Source organism: Spinacia oleracea, chromosome 1, assembly GCF_020520425.1.
Source record: "Spinacia oleracea cultivar Varoflay chromosome 1, BTI_SOV_V1, whole genome shotgun sequence".
Lineage (NCBI taxonomy): Eukaryota > Viridiplantae > Streptophyta > Magnoliopsida > Caryophyllales > Amaranthaceae > Spinacia > Spinacia oleracea.
Window position 1 is genome coordinate 17338162 of NC_079487.1, and position 19028 is coordinate 17357189.

At 42.6% G+C, this 19028-nt stretch overlaps 1 protein-coding gene across 1 annotated transcript; it reads right to left on the reverse strand.

Moving 5' to 3' along the window:
* Window positions 1-500: 500 nt before the first annotated feature.
* On the reverse strand, window positions 501-1052 carry LOC110776390 (uncharacterized). The gene has a single exon (XM_021980946.1). The coding sequence runs from the start codon at window positions 1050-1052 to the stop codon at window positions 501-503; it is 552 nt and encodes a 183-aa protein (XP_021836638.1).
* Window positions 1053-19028: the final 17976 nt, after the last annotated feature.

The window sequence follows — 19028 nt, forward strand, 5'->3', positions numbered from 1 at the left end:
GCCCACACGCTGCCGCAGCCTTGGGCGCGCGTTGGGCCTGCCTTGCGGTGGGCCTGGCGTAGCCTTGGCTGGTGCGTTGTGGCGCGCATTTCTCTTGCTGGACGTGGGCCTGACTTCGTGCTGGGCCTTCGTCTAGCAAGCTCGTCCGATGCTAATTCGTACGACGCGCTTCCGATTAATTTCTCGATTCCGGATTTCATTTCCGATACGAACAATATTTAACATTTCCGATTCCGGAATTAATTTCCGTTTCGAACAAATATTTAATATTTCCGTTTCCGGATTTTTTTTTTTTTTGACAAGAGAGGATTTATATATATCAACCAAAACAATTTACAACCTAATCAGTACCAAGTACTGAAACACCAGCAAGGCTCAAGCAAAGCCCCAATCAGACCCCAAAAAACTAATTACAAGCTAGCAAACCAATGAGCTTCACTAGTGCTAATCTTCTTTCCTATGAGTTTACTAACTCTATTTTTTACACAAAACTGAATGTGCTAAACAGTGTGTTTGACAGTAGGGACAGACCCTTCCCAAATAGAAGAGTTCCTAGCTTTCCAGATGGAGTAAACCACCCCAGTAATCACTGCATAAGTGACTTTTCTTTTGAACCCAGAAGTGAAATATCTTCTAACCGACTGGAAGAGGGAGATAAGGGATGACCTGTAGGTTCTAAAACCTAGCCAGTGCATAATGGCAGTGCAACAATCAATACTACAATTGCACTCAAAAAATAAATGAGCTCCAGTCACTGGATGTGAGCCACAAAGGCCACACAGGTTATCAGCACCAATGCCTAAGGGGAACAACCTTGCTTTGGTTTTCAATCTGTCTTGTAAAGCTATCCAGCATATGATTCTTTTCTTTGGCATAGAAAACCTGTTCCAGACAAACATGTTCCATCTAATCTTGTCTCGGGAACCTCTCATCAACTTGTAGTTGTCTTTAATGCAGTATTTTGCAGAAGTGAGCCAAGAAGAAGAACCAGTGAACTGAATACAAGCTTGTTTAGCTCTGCAGATGTATTTGACAGCCCAACTAGCTGCCATGGAGGGAGTGTACATCTGCCAGGATTTGCTTTTTATATAAATAGAATGGACCCATTTGACCCACAAGTTGTCTTGTTTTTACTCAATTGCCCAAGCTAGCTTCCCAACTGCAGCTTGGTTCCAAATGGCAAGATTTCTGAAACCAAGGCCACCTTGTTCTTTTGGAAAACACAAAGTCTCCCATGCAACAGGGCCAGGCCTATTGTCATCATACACCCCATGCCATAAGAATGCTCTGCAGACAGTATTTATCTTTTTCACTACAGGTTTAGGGAGGATGAAAATCTGCCCCTAGTAGATACAGATGCTCATCAACACTGAATTTACCAATTGCATTCTGCCAGCAAAAGAGAGATTTCTAGTGCTCCAGATTTTGATTCTTGTAACCATTCTATCAACAAGCCGATCACATTCACTTGCTTGTAATTTCCTGGTGCTGATAGGGACCCCCAAGTACCTGGATGGTAATTCCCCAAATGTAAACCCAGTGATATTTCTGATGGTATGTTTGACAGCATCAGAAATACCACTACAATACACAGATGACTTGGAAGGGTTAACTTGCAGGCCAGTTGTTGCAGAAAACAGGTTGAACCCCTCCATCATAAGCTGAATAGAGTTAGGATCTCCCCTGCAGAACATTAATAGGTCATCAGCAAAGCACAAGTGGTTGAGTTTGAGTGTTCTTCATCTGGTGTGAAATCTGAAATCAGGGTGTTCACCAACAGTTTTCATACACCTTGAAAAATATTCCATACACAGGGTGAATAAGAGAGGAGAAAGGGGATCTCCTTGTCTCAATCCTCTCTTTGGCTGGATGAGTTCAATGGGAGAGACATTGATGAGGATAGAGTATCTGGTGGTGGAAAGACAAGTCATGACCAGCTGCACAAAGAACACAGGAAACCCTAGTTCTAGCTTAGCCTCCTCAATGAAACTCCATTCAACAGTATCATAAGCTTTCCTTAAATCCAGCTTCATTAGGCAACAAGGTTGAATGTGTGTTTGGTTGTACATCTTGACAATATCTTGACATATGAGGACATTGTGTAGAATAGATCTCCCAGAAATAAAAGCCCCTTGATTATGAGAGATGATATCTGGCAAGATTTTGTTCAGTTGATTGCACATAAGCTTAGAAATGCATTTGTAGATTACTGTACAGCAAGCTATGGGTCTGAAATAACCCACTGTGGCTGGAACAGGCACCTTGGGAACCAAAGTAATTGTTGTGACATTTATCTCTTTCAGTAATTTCCCAGTTCTGAAGAAATCAGTAATGGCATTGTACAAATCATCTTTAATAATTGCCCAGGAAGATTTGAAGAAGTGAGTATTGTAGCCATCAAGACCAGGAGCTTTGTGGATGGGGATATCATGCAACACTCTTTTCACACCCTCCATAGAAAACTGGCAAGACATCAACTGTTTGTGGTTCTCAGTTAATCTAGCTCCTCTATTCATGATACAGGGGTTGATAGCAGTTCTATGCTCCAAATTGGTGCAGAACAAGTCACTATAAAAATTAAGAAAAGCCAAATTTACTCCCTGAGGGGATTGGATCCACTCACCAGACTGAGAATGAATGGAATGGATACTGTTTTGGTTTCTTCTGTGTTTGATGCTCTGGTGGAAAAGTCTGGAGTTCTCATCACCAAATTCCAACCAGTCTATCTTGGCTCTCTGTTCGATGAAGGAAGTGTAGGTGGTGTGAGCTTTGAGATAAGCTGCAGCAGCTTCTTTCTCCAAAGTGGCCAAGTTTCTGTTGCTAGGATCTGCATGCATTTTAGATTGAACTTCCAGGAGAATGCAATGCATTTTGATATCTTCAGCTTCAACATCATTGAAACCTTGTTTGTTAAGAGCTTTGAGGTTAGTTTTGAGCCATTTAAGCTTCTGTGTAAGTCTGAACATGGGACACCCATGAAAACTCTTTTGCCAGTTATGATCTACAATATTGATGAACTTATCAGAAGTAGCCCACATATTGTAAAATCTAAAAGGCCTCTTAACATGAATAGATGGAAAACTGCAAAGGACCATGGGGCAATGATCAAAATCTTCCTCTGGGAGGAAATTAGCTTCTGCATCAGGAAACATATCACCCCATTGTGTGTTTGGAAAAACACTATCAATCCTAGAATAAACTCTATAATTCCCCTCCTGCTTATTGGTCCAAGTATAATGTCTACCAGTGGTTTTGATTGTATCCAAATGGCATGAAGTCATACAATTCCTCATTGGTTGAATATCACTCAATCTAACAGGGCCACCTATTCTGTCATCAATATCCATGAGAGCATTATAGTCTCCCATAATTACCCAAGGTGAGTTATAGTGAAGGCCAATATCACACAAATGATCCCATAGCTTAGTTCTTTCAGCCTTATCATTCATCCCATAGATGAAAGTCACACAGAATTTGAGACAAGTACTGAGGGAGGTGAGTTCACAATGAATACTCTGGTTGGTCATGGCTAGAATGCTAAGGTGAATAGAGGATGGGTCCCAACCAACCACAATCCTACTAGAAGTACAACAACTTAAGTTGGTGGTAAAATTCCACCCAGGGCACAGATTCAGATAAAGGTCACCCAATTTTGGAGCCTTTATCTTGGTTTCCAGAAGGCTGAATAGCTTAATGTGGTGAAGATTGACCATCCTCTTCACCTTTAGCTGTTTATCATATCTATTCAACCCCCTGATGTTCCAACAGAGAATATTATCCATTTGACTCAGGGGTAGTCAACCCCTGGTCAAATCCCACAAGATCATCCACCACAGTGTCTGTCTCCCTTGCATCAGTGGCACTCAGCACATGAAAACTGTTCCTAGTGGCAACAGGCTTTAGCTGGCTACATTGTTGTTTGCTAAATCTGTTAACTAGCTCAAAACCTTCTTGGTCTAGACCTGCAGCAACAGTATCAGCAGCTGGTATTGGTGTCACAGGTTTTGGAGCTTGTTTGGCTTTCTGCACCCACACCTTTCTTGTTCTCACAGGTGGGTGAGTAGCTTTCAGTATCCCACAGTTAGTGCTATCATGTCCCATTTTCTTGCAGGAGGAGCATTGGATAGGGAGCCAGTCATATTCCACTATCTGTTCAATCAGCAGACCCTTCTCATTCACAAACTGGATTGTCTTTGGACATGGTTGATCAAGGCTCACTTCCACAAAAACTTTGGCAAACATGAGTTTGTCCCTGTTAAGAGTGGTTATATCAACCTTGATAGCTTTCCCCACCAATAGAGCAATCTTAAAGAGACTTTTCTCACCCCAATATTTCACACAAGCCTAGGCAACTTGATCCATATTGGCACTTGTTTGACAGTTTCTTTAGTATAGCATTCATCAGGAGACGAGGGTTTGAAAATGAGGGGTTTAGAGTCAAAAAATTGAGGTCCTCCTTGTATGATCTTCTGGCAATTTTCCATAGTGGTGAAGTGAACCAAAAACAATCCTCTCCCCATTATAGAAATCTTATCCATCCCCATTTTGCCCCAAATTCTGTGTATATATCCTTCCATAACATGTTGTGGTGGGTTTGCCCCTAATACATAGCAGACCATAGCAGAATTCCAGTATGTAATTTCATCCTCAATGTCTTCTAATTCAATGTGAACCAGATTAGGGGAAGCATTCAAAGCATTCACAACAAAATTGGGGGAAATCGTATCATTATTCACAGTTTTTGCAGGTATAGTTGTATGATCATCTTGAGTTACTGTTTTATTGCCCGATTTAAAGTCGCCACACACATTTGTCCCATTGATTAAACCATTGAGACAAGCATTAAAACTATCACGAACCTGAGATCTTTGTTGCAATGCACGCAGAGAAGATTTAGGTGTAAGCAATTCGGGTTCCAAATTGCCAAAAATTTCTGGGATTTCTTCTGGGTTTTCTTCTGGGTATTCATCATTTGTCTCAGATTTCATGTCCTCCTCCATTAAAGGAGACGATTCTTTCATTGAAGCAACTCGAGTGTTAGGACGAGCCACCACAGGTTGAGTCATCTTCTTCTTCCCTGAGTTGGTCGAGCGAGTTTGCTTTCGAGGTCTACCCATGGCGTCGAAGGAGTTCCCTCTTCGAACCTCTCAACCAACGTTCTCTTTGTTGCCGTTTCCGGAATTATTTTCCGATTCCGATAATATTTCCGATTCAGACAATATTTCCGTTTCCGGCAATATTTCCGATTCCGGCAATATTTCCATTTCCATTAATATTTTCCGATATGTACCATGTTTCCGTTTCCGGCAACATCTACGACTTGGATAATATTTATATTTCCGATACGATCCATATTTCCGTTTCCGGCAATATCATCGTTTCCGGGGTATTCATTTCTTGCTTGTGACGATCTCAGCTCCCACTGAAACCAAGATCCGTCGATTCCGAATATCCATAGATGGAGTATTTAATTCCATTAAATACTTGATCCATTTGCGTACTGTTTGTGTGACCCTACGGGTTCAGTCAAGAGTAAGCTGTGGATTAATATAATTAATTCCACTTGAACTGAAGCGGCCTCTAGCTAGGCATTCAGCTCACTTGATCTCACTGAATTATTAACTTGTTAATTAATACTGAACCGCATTTATTAGACTTAATATTATATGCATACTTGGACCAAGGGAACTATTTCCTTCAGTCCCCCACTTGTCCTTAGGGACAAGTGTGCATTACCTAATTCCTTTGTCGCTCGATGCTTGCTCTTGAACATAAGGTAAGAGTTGTCATCCTTATTATGTCCAAAGGTGTTTCTCGGTTTCAGAGTTCAACTGATCAAATAAACATATAATCATAGCCTATGATTCATCCGAGCACGGCCATGCATTTTACAGTTTCTAGCTCTCCGAGTGGCCTTGTACAACTTTTAAGCATCTCATCCCGATTTATGGGAGGACAATCCCAATCTTGCGAACTTCAGATTAGACTTCGTTTGATAGGTGATTACCTGAGCGTTGCCTTTATAGCCTCCTTTTACGGTGCGACGGTTGGTTAACGTCAAAGTAACCAGTTCTCAAACAAGTAATCTCAAATCACTCAGGTATTGAGGATTTAGTGTCTAATAATTTTAATGAAATTTAATTGCCAAAAAAAAAAAAATTTAATAAAATTTACTTATGACAGATTTTCATCTCTTACAGTAAAGTTTCATAGGTCTGTCCGATACTAGTCTTCCCAAAGTAAGTATCTATGCAAATGAGTATGACATTGCCATGTCCACATAGTTCAAGAAACAGAACTACTAGTCATCTTGCATTCTAGTCGTCTAACGTTTTCTATGCGTCCATCTTTATAGAAAACTCCGACCAGGGACCATTTAAAAAACTTTTGACATTCAAGTTCACTTGATAGACATTTCTTAGTCACAGGACTGGTCCTGACAGTCTATCTTGAATATATCGTCAAATTGAAGGGACTCATTATTTAATACTAAACCAAGATTAAATGGAATATGAAAATACATTTCATATATGATAAATGTTCAACCCTAATGTTTTACAACCATGGGCCTCAAACCCATCTTTAAAACAGTTCATGGAATTTAAAGCTATGCTTGATTTCCAGTGCCACAATATGAGTGTTGTTTCTCACTTGTTGCATAGGTTTAGTTATCATGCTTTGCCAATCTTAATATCCTTTTCATCGAATGTTCTTCGAGATATGATGATAATATCTTTTGAGTATGTTTATTTTGTGATCTAGTCTTTCTAGCTACAAGAGTGGTTCTACGCATTTTGCAATGAAGAACAATCAAGTCAGCAGACATGTGATCTACCCAAGTTCAGTGAAGAACTCTTTAATGTAAACAACTCTATTTTATTGCTTCTTAGGGAATAATTACTTTTACTTCAACTGTATAGGTTGCTAATGATGCTTTGTTTGGATTTTACTTATCCAAGCAGTTCACAGATATGTGGAAGACTTTCCAGCTGTATCTTAGAACATAGAAATTAATATTTAATTTCCCATGCAACAACTCATGGTCTCCATCCATGTTGCCATTTCAAAAGACGATGCTCTATAGCTCGTCCTTGTCAATGGTTAACTCCAAAGGGATCTTGCTTGATCCTTTGCCAGTGTTTATGCGTGTAGCATTAACTATTTAGCATATCTTGATTTCCTTGAATCAAGAACTATTCCTATGTACCTTTTCAAGTACCATAAGGTTTTTTCTTGATCTCAATCTAGTTGATCTTCACTTAGATCAATAGAGATTGGTATATGTTCGTCATGCCTAAAGCCATACGATACGTTGTTGGCGATCCTCATATTATATCATACATGATAAATTCTTTTGCAGAATAATTCCCAATTGAGTTCTATTCATGTAACTTTAGCTCGTCTAGTTTCAGTAGATACTGAATCTAGCTAAATTCTTTGACATATAATATAGGTTAGGAATCTCACTTAGATCCTTTGATGTTTAACTTAGTAAATGCTTGTACATAGTTCAAACATTCATTACTTAGATTTATTCACATGGGTCGAATATCTCCAACGGAGTATTTCGTGTTTGATTTAGTAAATTTCATTACTTAATCCAAAATAATATTATAAGATCTTTGTAAATAGATCTTAATACCCATTATGTACTAAGTTTCGCCATGGTCCGTCATTGATGAATAATTTCAAATCTAAGTCATTAGCATTTGAATGTCATTTCACAATAGAGAGATTTGTGTGTGATACACATAGGACCAATTAATTTTTTATGTACTCCCACTAAACTTCTTATATATCTATAAGAATCATGTACATTTTATGAAACTAAAATACTTATTAGCTTCACTAAAATACAATTCCAATTCCCAATTGCTTGCTTAAATTTGTACTTTAGATTTCATAAGCTAGCATTCATTTCAAGCATTATTTGGATCAACAAATCCTATGACATGCCATGTACATAGTTTTCTTCCAACATTTGATTCAGGAATACGTTTTGCATCCAATTGCCATATGTACCAATATGCAATCATTGCTTGAATTATAGACTTAAGCATTACGATTTTGCATGAGGTTTCAACACAATCCACGCCGTGAATTTGCTTGTAATCTTTAGCAACTAATCTAGCTTTGTGTGTGAACACAATTCCATGTTTGATGGTTTTTATCCTTGGAAATCAACAAAATTTCAATTTTGTCATCAAAACATTGAGTATGTTTTATGGCCTTTAACCATCTAAAACATTTGAGTCTATATATGGCCTCTAACCATTTTAGGGAATGTAGGTTTCGTCATAGTTTTCTTACAAGTCACAAACTCATTAATCTTACATGATAATAGTTTGACTGTGTGAGGGGGTCGAAAAAGCGCGAGGGCTAATGCGTGACCTTGTCCCTCGTGGGTGTGACGATTATTTTTATTCAATCAAGTGTAATTGGATTTCCTGTGAGTATACACCCAATTGACTAGTAATATAGGAGTCGCCATTCAGTTCTTAACAACAATGAGAAAAACTGACAAAACCCGGTTATCGTGACATAAAGGGAGTGCAATTATGTTTGACCACGACGGCCGTAGGTTCCCTTGTGATCCCTGGTGTGGGGATCTCTCAATATACACCCGCAAGGTAGAGATTGAGGGTTCGGAGGACTGTAACTACCGAGAGGAGTAATTCGCTCGTCGATAACTCCAGAGGCAGGATATCCTTACTAGCTCAGCATAAATAATTGAAGGGACATGCGTTAACTTTTAAACTAATCTGAATTGATTTTAGCAATATGCAACATATAATACTAATTCGATCGTGATTATCTGATTTAAATAGCATTAAGGGACCTAGCATGATAATCCGATTTCCCAAAAATATTATATTTGTTAGGCGTGATAGAACAATCATATTAGGTTAGTTTAACAGTTCATAAAAAGGGCGAGGAAAGCAGTTAAATCATCGAAAAGGGACACATTATGACGCACCCTTGAGAGGTGCGTCACGGTTCTTAGAAAACTAACCACTTTGACTTTTCTATTTCTCCTTTTTATTTAACGAATCTCGATAATGGGACAGGATACGTTCTGTTCGATTTATGGATCGATTGCGACAGAACGCGTGAACAGTTTCGCAGCGAGAGGCTTAGGCTAAGGGGTTTAGAGTCAATACTCAGAGTATATTATGTGTTGTTGTGTGTTTCACGTCGAAACTAGGGGCCTATTTATAGGGAAGAGTTCGTGGAAAGATAGAATTGCAGAGTTCTAATCCGCAAAGAATTAGGAAAAGAAACGTACCCAGGTATTTTCAGCGCCCAGGCCTGGGCGCCGAAGATTTCGGCGCCCAGAGCCAGGCGTTTAAAATAGGGTATGGGCAGTTTTTGTTTAGTCAGATTCGGATTCTAAAATCCGTAGAGTTTGAGATTAATTTGAGTCTTTTAGCGCGTATCAATTTGTGACGGAATGCGTCTGGGCCCGTTACGAACTCTAGGCTCGTTAGGATTTTAATTAATACGTAACTCTTATTTCCGAGTCCTTTTAGGAATAGGATTCTCGCAGTTTTCTATCTCATTTAGGATTTATGTTGGAATACAACACCTAATTCTGACAGGTTTCTATCTTTTATGATTTGCCACTTTTAGAAGCTACCTTTTACGGCAGTTAGTATTTTTAGCAGGTTTTCATAAATAGCAGGTTTCGGGTGAAATGAAATAGGGAATCAAGATTCGTTTATTTTATAGGAGATGGGTTGTCAAGTGGAGTTTTTATGCTTTCATCATCGAACCTTTCCCTTGCGGGAATGGGGACAAAAGTAGGTGTCTACAGTTAGCCCCCACTTTGACTGAGTCTTGGAGTAAGACGATGGTCAAAGTATTAGACGGAGTGCGTCACACAAGCCATGGTGTATGTGACCTGTTTTGCGAGGGTCTCACGAGCCCCCGAGTGATAAAATTTGACTTAAGGGTCATCACTTGAAGTGTCGACATATCCCTCACGTGTCATTGGGATTTGTCAACTGATAGTATAGAAACTTCCTCACTTTATCATTGGAAGGATCTTAAAGGCGCGTAGAAACTCCCTCACTTTGTTATTGGGAGTAACTACAGATGTTTTCGAAATTAAAGCTGTAAAGTGTAATTGGGCCTGGCCAAGCCCAATCACGAGGTAAAACGTTTTTAAAGATTCTCATTTTCAGGGCTAGCTAAACGAGAAAACCCCCTTGTTTTTATAGGATGTAAAACAAAGGAAAATCCATCAAACCAATCCTTTAATTTTTGGAAAAAGGGAAAACCAATAAAAGTTATCGCTGCAGCGACTAAGGACCTGCGCTGTTAGTGACGCAGACCCCGCCCGCTGAAGGTGGGCGAGCCTGTCCGCTGAGGGTGGACCCCCCGTCCGATAGAAGTGGACGAATCTGTTTGATGTTTTTGAAAATAAGGACCTACGCGGTTTGTGACGTAGACCCCGCCGGCTGAAGATGGCGAGCCTGTCCGCTGAGGGTGGACCCCCCATCCGATAGAAGTGGACGAATCTGTTTTGAAATTTTATTTTGTGTTATTTTTTTTGAAAATAAGGACCTACGTGGTTTGCGCCGTAGACCCCGCCGGCTGAAGATGGCGAGCCTATTTTAAATTTGAAGACTTTTATTCTTCGAAAAACTGAGGACCTGCGCGGCTAGTGACGCAGACCCCGCCCGCTGAGGGTGGGCGAGCCCATTTTGAATTTCTTATTTTGCCTATGTAGAAGGGCTTTTGTGATTACAACCTGTTGGTGGGTCGTAATATTTCCTGATTAGATGTGTCCTATAAGTGGGTCCACATTGTGTATATTTTTGTTTAACGATATTTTATTTTATTATTTTTTATTTATTATTATTATTATTTTTTTTTTCAAAATACCGTTTTTTTCTTTTTTGGGATAGAAATAAGATAACGGATATCTTTACACAAAATAGGGGAGTACGCGTGCCCGACAGCGAATATTCGCTTTCTGGGAAGCATTTTCAGCGCCCAGGCCTGGGCGCGAGAATTTCTAACGCCCAGAGCTGGGCGTTGAAAATGCGAAAGGGGGACTGGTCTTTAAATTCGCGGACCGTCTCCTTCCTTTCCCATTTCCACCATTTTCGCTCAAACTTCTTCACTTCTCTCTACTGATTTTTGCTCGTTTTCTTCACTTTCCTTCACGAATTCTACTCCAAATTACTTCCCAATCTTTCCAATGTAAGTAATTTTCAATAATTTTGAGCTTTTCTGTCAATTTCAGTATTTTCGTCAAGTATTTTCGTGCATGAAATTGATTTGGGGGTTTTGGATTTTGTGCCCTTTTCTCCAATTAGATAGTTGGAAATGTTCCACATAACATGTTAATTAGTTTGTGCATGTTAATTTTTGCAAGTATGTTGATTTTTGTTGAATTTGGGCATTTTCATGCTAGCCCCCAAGTATACCTACGAGTCTAGTATTTTCTTATAATGTAGGTGTTCTTGGTATATTGCTTGCGTTCCTCATAATTCATGAATGACAAATTATGGGACAATTTTGATTTTGCTGGAGTTAATTTTTACTTAGGGAATTTTGCTAAGTATGAACTTAGTATCATGTTTTTTAGGGAACAAAAATTGTATGACTCCATTTCATGAGTGAAATGCACTCTTTTTAGGGATCGGTATGAGTGCCGATTTTGTCAAAGGTATAATGCCTTGTTGTATTGTTGATCAGCATGTCTGACGAGTCGTTACCCCCTCCCGGTGGCCACGAGGTGCGTGGCATGACGCGTCAGTCGACTGGCCCGGGTCCCCTATGGGTGGGCCCTGAGCTTTACGATGGTCGTGATCTGCACTACGACCTAGAGCACCATGTGACTTCCCGCCTTCACGCGAGGAGAGAGACTACGGTTCGCGGCTATGGCGCCGCGACGAGTGAGACCGTTTTTAGCTATCTAAGCTCAGACGCCCAGGCCTTGGTGAGGGCGAGCTCATTGTTTCCGGTGGTTGAGACCTTCTGGGAGATACTGCGGCTCAACATCTCCCTGTCCTTTCTGCGGTCGTTCATGAGGTGGTGGTGGGATACCACCAACACCAACCATTTTCCTTGGGGCGAGATGACGATCACTCCTGAGGACTACACAGCTTTGACGGGTTTGACCTTTACAGGGAACCCCGTTCGTCTGAGGTCGGACGACCCATCGCCGACTGTTGCTGAGGGTACCAGGCTCCTGGTCTTGTGGATGGGTAGTAGGTTACCTTCGTACCAGCCCCGTGGGATACCTTTCGCTGACCCGATGTGGGCTTTGGAGCACGGGGTAGAGGAGTCGCCTTTGAGACAGGCTCGGCTGTTCTACCTCCATTTTATTACTTCCACTTTTCTATCGGGTCCGACTGACACCTTTGACCCGAGGTGGATAGGCATGGTGGAGGACGTGTCTACACTGGGTGACTATCGCTGGGGCGATTTGGGCTATGCGACGCTTGTCGGCCAGATGAGTTTGTCGGTGCGCGTCTCGGACCCGAGTATACGTCACTTTGTGATTACATTAGCGGGAGTGCCGCGTTTGATCGAGGTATGTGCCTAGACTTTCTTTTGTTTTTCTCGCTTTTACCCGGCCTCTTTTTTTTTAACGCTTTATTATCCTTTTCTTTTGCAGCTGTGGGCCTTTGAGCACTTACCCTGGCTGGCTCCCCGAGAGGGGCAGAGGCCTTTGGAGTTCCCTGCCGGCCGCCGTTGGGGTTGGAAGAAGAAGCTGACAGTGCGTCCGCCGCCCGATACCGTGTGGGATCTTATCCGGGACGGGAACCCTGAGCATGTACAGAATCTTATCCTCTATCTCGTATTTCGTCATTTTTTTCATGTGCAAGATCTGACTGCGTTTTGTACGAAAACAGGTGGTTTGGACCCCATGGCTCTCTTTTAGGGGTACCCATGCTTCGGTCAGGGAGAGTTATGCCCTGAGCCAGATGCGGGTCTTGTTCGTTGGCCGCCGGGACCCTGTCTGGTACCTGGGAGAGCGGGTACGTATGCAGACGGTCGGGGTTTTTTTCGGTGCCCAGGCCTCCGCCTGCGACCATGCTGTCTACTCGCTCGATAGGCGAGTCGTGGAGGGTCCACTCGAGGACTGGTGTGCCGGCGACAGAATTGGTGATAGAGGGAGCTAGCTATTACCAGTTTATCCAGGATCCTCTTCGTCTCCCGGAGCCTGGCGCTGTAAGTTGCCTCCTCTCTTTGTATTGATTTTAGTGTTTTCATGTTCGTGCCCATGTGTTTATGCCTACTGTGCAGGAGGGTCCTGACCCTTTGTTGGGGGGATGGGTGCTTCCCGATGCTCGGATCTCGTATACCGGAGAGAGTGGATCCGAGATTGTGGAGACTTTCCCGGAAGACCGGGTTTTCCATGCTCCGCTCCCTGAGGGAGTAGAGGCGGTATGCACCTTTCATTTGTGTACTTTTCTTTATATTTTTTCTTTCTTCTTTTACTGACATTCTTGTTTTAGGTTCCGGCCCGTACGGCCAATGCGATGGTGGGGGTGATCAACCGGTTCAAGTCCGCGTTGGTTCGAGCTCGGTCTGCACTTTCTTGCAGGAGCCCCCACTCTACTCGGGTAATGTGCCCTCTCTGTTTTCTTTTTATCTGTACCTTTGGTTTGGCTTTCGGTTATTCACTCTCCTTTTTTGTCCCTTTTTGTAGACGGCTACTAGGCGTGCTGGGGCCGACGACGCGGGTCCCTAGGGCGGGGGACACAGTCGTCGCGAGAGAGAGAGAGCACAGCACTCGCCCCTACGGCATCGCCGTTCTGACGCGGGGGTGAGTTCTTCCGGGGAGAGGTCCGAGCCGGAGCGTAGGCGGAGTTCCGTGTTGGTGGCCCGAGAGCCTAGCCCCGAGTTGCAGTCGCAACCCCATTTTTGGGGTGACTTTGGCTGGGGTCCCTCATACCACGGGGAGTGGAGTGGATAGACCGGCGAGGCTTGGAGACATGGAGCCGATGACGAGTCTTAGGCTTACCTCCTGTTTTATACATATTGATTCTTGTGTTCCGCATGTATATATATATTTTTTGCAATTTTTGGTGCAAGAATGTTTTGAGCCTTCCGTGGGCTTTGTTTTAACATATTATAGCAATATTAGCTTCCTAAACCAACGACGAATTTTTAAAAGGAAAAGACTTTCGTAAAAATAATGAGTTCATATAAGAGTGCACATATGTTTTTAGACTAACCCACTACTTGGGGTATTACATATGCATGTTCACTATTTTAGTTTTTTGCCGACTCGTGTCATACTCCTTTGTTGGGCTTTTTCCTGGAAACTCTTGTGGCTATTTCATTTTATTTGGTCTTGCCCGTGCATGGATATCTTTTCTTCTTGATGCATTGCATGACTTTATTATTTTATAATTTTTTATTGGACCGAATCCTTGAGAAGGATTGCCAACGTATCTTGTCAGAATCAGGTCGCGCGTAGTTCTAGCTTTTTGAAAAAAATAACTTTTTTGAAAGGGTGTTCATTACTCGTCTGCTTCCCCCCCAAGTGTTCGTGGTTCTTTTGAGGGTTAGAAAAAGGAGTACGAACACTTTGTAGAAGCGGGAGGGTACGTGGCAAGAGAGAACAACGCCCGATTTAGGGCGAAGGAAATATCGGCGCCCAGGCCTGGGCGTTAGAAATAACAGCGCCCAGTCCTGGGCGTTGAAGTTTTGTCCTTCGCTTTTTCTACTTTATCGAGTTTTATGCCGTTTGTTTAGAGTAATGCGCAGAATGTTTGCTTATGAGTTTTAATGTGTTTTATTAGATGCCTTAACTCCGGACTGAATTTTATTAAATATAGTACTTTTTCAATTGGTCTAAGTTCGTGAGGTTAGCGAATTCCGCTCCATCTATGTCGGCTAGTTGGACTGCTCCGCCAGGTAGGATGGTCTTTACAAAATATGGTCCTGTCCAGTTAGGCCGGAATTTTCCTCGAGGGTCCGTAGTAGGTGCGCGGACTTCTTTTAATACAAAATCGCCTTCTTTGATGTTTCGAGGTTTGACTCTTTTGTTGAATTGCCTTGCGATGCGCTTTTGATACACTTGCACGTGATGTAGAGCTCTCAACCTCCGTTCGTCTAAAAGGACGAGTTTGTCGTACCTAGCTTGAACCCAATCAGCTTCGGGTAGCTTGCTTTCTAGGACGATCCGGAGGGAGGGAATCTCCAACTCGACCGGCTGGACTGCTTCCATTCCGTATACCAAGGAGTAGGGTGTTACTCCAATGGAGGTGCGGATTGAGGTTCGATAGCCCCATAATGCGAAGTGTAGTTTGTTGGGCCAATCCTTATAATTTTCGGCCATTTTTTCGATTATGACTTTAATATTTTTGTTGGCCGCCTCTACCGCGCCATTCATTTGCGGCCTGTAGGGAGAGGATTTATGGTGTTTCACATGATACTTTTTGAGCAGGTCTTGGACTTCGGCCCTGAAGTGGGAACCTTGGTCACTTATGATTTCATGTGGAACCCCGTATCGACAGAATATGTTCTTTTCTAGGAATCGGGCGACATGTTTGGCTGTTAACTTTGCATAGGAGACTGCCTCTACCCATTTAGTGAAGTAATCAATTGCAACTAAAACGTACTCGTGTCCCCCTACGCCTGTTGGTGTTACCTTGCCGATTATATCTATACCCCAGGTGGAAAAGGGCCATGGAGAAGTGAAGGTGTATAGTTCTGAGGGAGGTAAATGGTTAAGGTTACTGAAGATTTGGCATTTTGGGCAAGTTTTTACAAAGTGATGGCAATCGGTTTCCATAGTGGTCCAATAGTACCCTGAGCGGGATATTTTTCGGGATAGCTTTTTTCCGTTCATATGGAATCCGCACACGGCGTTATGGTATTCTTCCATTAGTCTTTGGGCTTGGTTTTGATGGACACAAAGTAACTTGATTTTATTCGGCGTGTATTTGTACAGTTCTCCCAGAATTATGCTATATTGTGAAGCGAGGAGGCGCAGGGCCTTTTGTGCTCACGGGGAAGTGTTTGGGGGGAATTCCCCACTTGTTTTGTAACGAAGGATGTCCGGGTACCATGGTCCTTCCTCGGTGTTTTCAGGTTCGGAGTCTATGGCACAACAATAAGCCGACTCTTTCCTTCGCTCGACCCGAAGGGTCATTCCGTCCCATTCATTCGGGATGTTGAGCATTGAAGCTAGCTTCGCTAGTGCATCCGCGAATTGGTTGTCGTCTCTTGGCAAGTACGTATACTCGATTTTTTCAAATTGCTCGACTATTTGGTCCAAGTGAGCTTGATATTTTGAGACACTAGTGCTTCGGACCTTCCATCTTTTGGATATATGGTTGATTATTAGGGAAGAATCCCCGAAGACTTGTAGGTATTTGACTCCGAGGCTAACTGCGGCCTCTAGCCGAACTAAGCAGGCCTCGTATTCGGCGGCATTGTTTGTGGCCTCGAAGTCAAGTTTGACGGAAATTGGTATATAGGCTCCTTCGGGACTGACTAGGAGAACTCCGACGCCGCATCCATTTTGGTTGGACGCGCCATCGAAGTATAGTGTCCAATAGTCGTCTTGTATCATCAGAAGTTCCTCGTCGGGGAGGAGGTAAGCTTCCGGGGTTTCCTCATTCGTGGCATGTTCGGCCAGGAATTCGGCTACCGCTCTTCCTTTGATTGTTTTTTCCGGCATGAATTTTAGGTCGAATTCTGAGAGCATGACTAGCCACCTGGACAGGCGACCACTCAGGGCGGGCTTTTCGAACACGTATTTTAAGGGGTCTAGTTGTGACACTATATGAAAAGTGTGGGCCAATAGGTAATGCCTGAGTTTTTTGGATGCCCAGACGAGGGCGAGACAGGTTTTCTCAAGTTTTGTCTATCTCGTCTCGTACTGTATGAACTTCTTGCTCAAGTAGTAAATGGCTCGCTCGGATCCATGTACACATTGCGAGAGCATAGCTCCTGCTGCAGTATCCGTGACGGTTAGGTATAGGCGTAAAGGGATTCCAGGCAAAGGTGGGGAGAGGACGGGTGGCTTGCTTAGGTATTCTTTGATTTTATCGAAGGCAGTTTGGCATTGTTCATCCCATTCGGCCTTTTCTTCTTTTCTTAATTTTTTGAATATTGGCTCACAAGTCATAGTAAGCTTGGAAATGAACCTACTAATGTATTGCAGCTTTCCTAGGAAGCCCCTTATCTGTTTTTCAGTTTTTGGCGGGGGCATTTCGGTAATGGCTTTGATCTTAGATGGGTCAATCTCGATTCCTCGCGTACTAACAACATATCCTAGCAATTCTCCCGAGGTTACCCCGAACACACATTTTTGTGGGTTTAGTCTCATGTTATATTTCAAGATTCGGGTGAAGACCTTTTTAAGTGCCGGGAGGTGACCGTGCCGGTCTTTAGATTTGACGATCATATCGTCCACGTAGACCTCGATTTCTTTATGTATCATGTCATGGAGTAACGTGGTGGCTGTTCTTTGATAGGTGGCCCCCGCGTTTTTCAAACCAAAGGGCATTATAGTGTAACAATATGTTCCCCAAGGGGTAATGAAAGTTGTTTTTTCCATGTCTTCTTCTGCCATGAGTATTTGGTTATATCCGGCGTACCCGTCCATAAAGGAGAGGAGCGCGTGTTCTGCGGTGTTGTCTACTAGTATGTCAATGTGAGGTAGAGGGAAGTCATCTTTAGGATTGGCTTTATTGAGGTCTCGAAAGTCTACGCACATTCGCACTCGTCCATCTTTTTTAGCTACGGGGACAATATTGGCCACCCATTCTGGGTAGTTGGAGACCTTTATAAAGCCGGCGTCTAATTGTTTAGTGACTTCTTCTTTTATTTTCAAGGCTATCTCTGGTTTGAGCCGCCGTAGCTTTTGTTTTACTGGCGTCATTTTGGGATCTAGCGGAATTTCATGCTCAGCGATTTCTCGATCTATTCCCGGCATGTCTTCGTAGGACCAAGCAAAGACACCCTCGAATTCCTACAAAGTGGAGATTAGATCGGCCTTTTCATTGGGAGTTAAGGTGAGGCCAATTTTAATAATTTTAGGATTTTCTTCTGTTCCAATATTTACCGATTCTGTGTCTTCAATTATAGGAGTTTTGAGTTCTTGTTCATTTACAGCTTTTATTAGTTCGGTATATTCCTCTTCTGGCTCTTTTTCGTGCTCATTAGTGGCGAGACATTCTGCATTATTACTCTGATTTTTAAGCGGCACATACTCAAAAGTTTTGTTTATCTTATTAAAGTCATGAAGCATTACATCAAAAAGATCTCCCGCAGTAGAGATTTCCGGGTCTAAACTATTTTTGGGAGGGGTTACAATTTTGCTAGGTTCGGACTCGGAGTCAGACTCGGATTCAGACTCTAATTCTTCGTACATCGGACCCTCTTCCGCAGATATCTTGAACTTTATCCCACGAGCGTTAGTCCATTTGAAAGTCTTGCGCCACCCTCGTTGGATTTGGTCATCTTTTGAGGGTGATGGAGCGATCAACTTAGTAGGATCAAACACTTCATCTTGGAGAGCTAGTGCCATAATTTCTGTTTCTTTCTTCGCTCTTTTCTTTTCTAACCCAAACAATAGCCCGAAATCATGTGAGTTGGGGAGCGTTTTTGGTATAGCATGGTTCTTTGGGGCGAGTGGCCTTTGAGAACGTAAAGGGTCGTGTCCCAGAGCATGCATCTCTTGGGTTTGTGCGACCTCTAGGTACAGATGTTCGGGATATGCTTCTTCCATCGTGTTTCTTGATGGCTATCACGGGCAAGTACTCAGGGGCCCTGCATTATTGTTGTGGAGTAGGAGACACATTAGTTTGTTTCGTGAATCGGTTTTTTTAGGCATTCTATGACTACCCCTAAGTCGGACTATTATATTTGGACTGTTATGTGTGCACTTTGAACTCTTTATGTTTTTGAAAATCTCTGCCCGTGTGACATTCATGATTATTTGCATGGTCGACTTTTAGTGTCGAGCGTTGCTGTCGTAGGAGGCCTAACAACGACGCAAGGAGTTATTAATTTTTCGCGAGTCACTTTTGAAATCGAGTGCTTTTCTT

Excerpts from the sequence above, each read along its gene's own strand:
- LOC110776390 (XM_021980946.1), bottom strand. The coding sequence starts at position 1,052 with ATGGCAGCTAGTTGGGCTGTCAAATACATCTGCAGAGCTAAACAAGCT.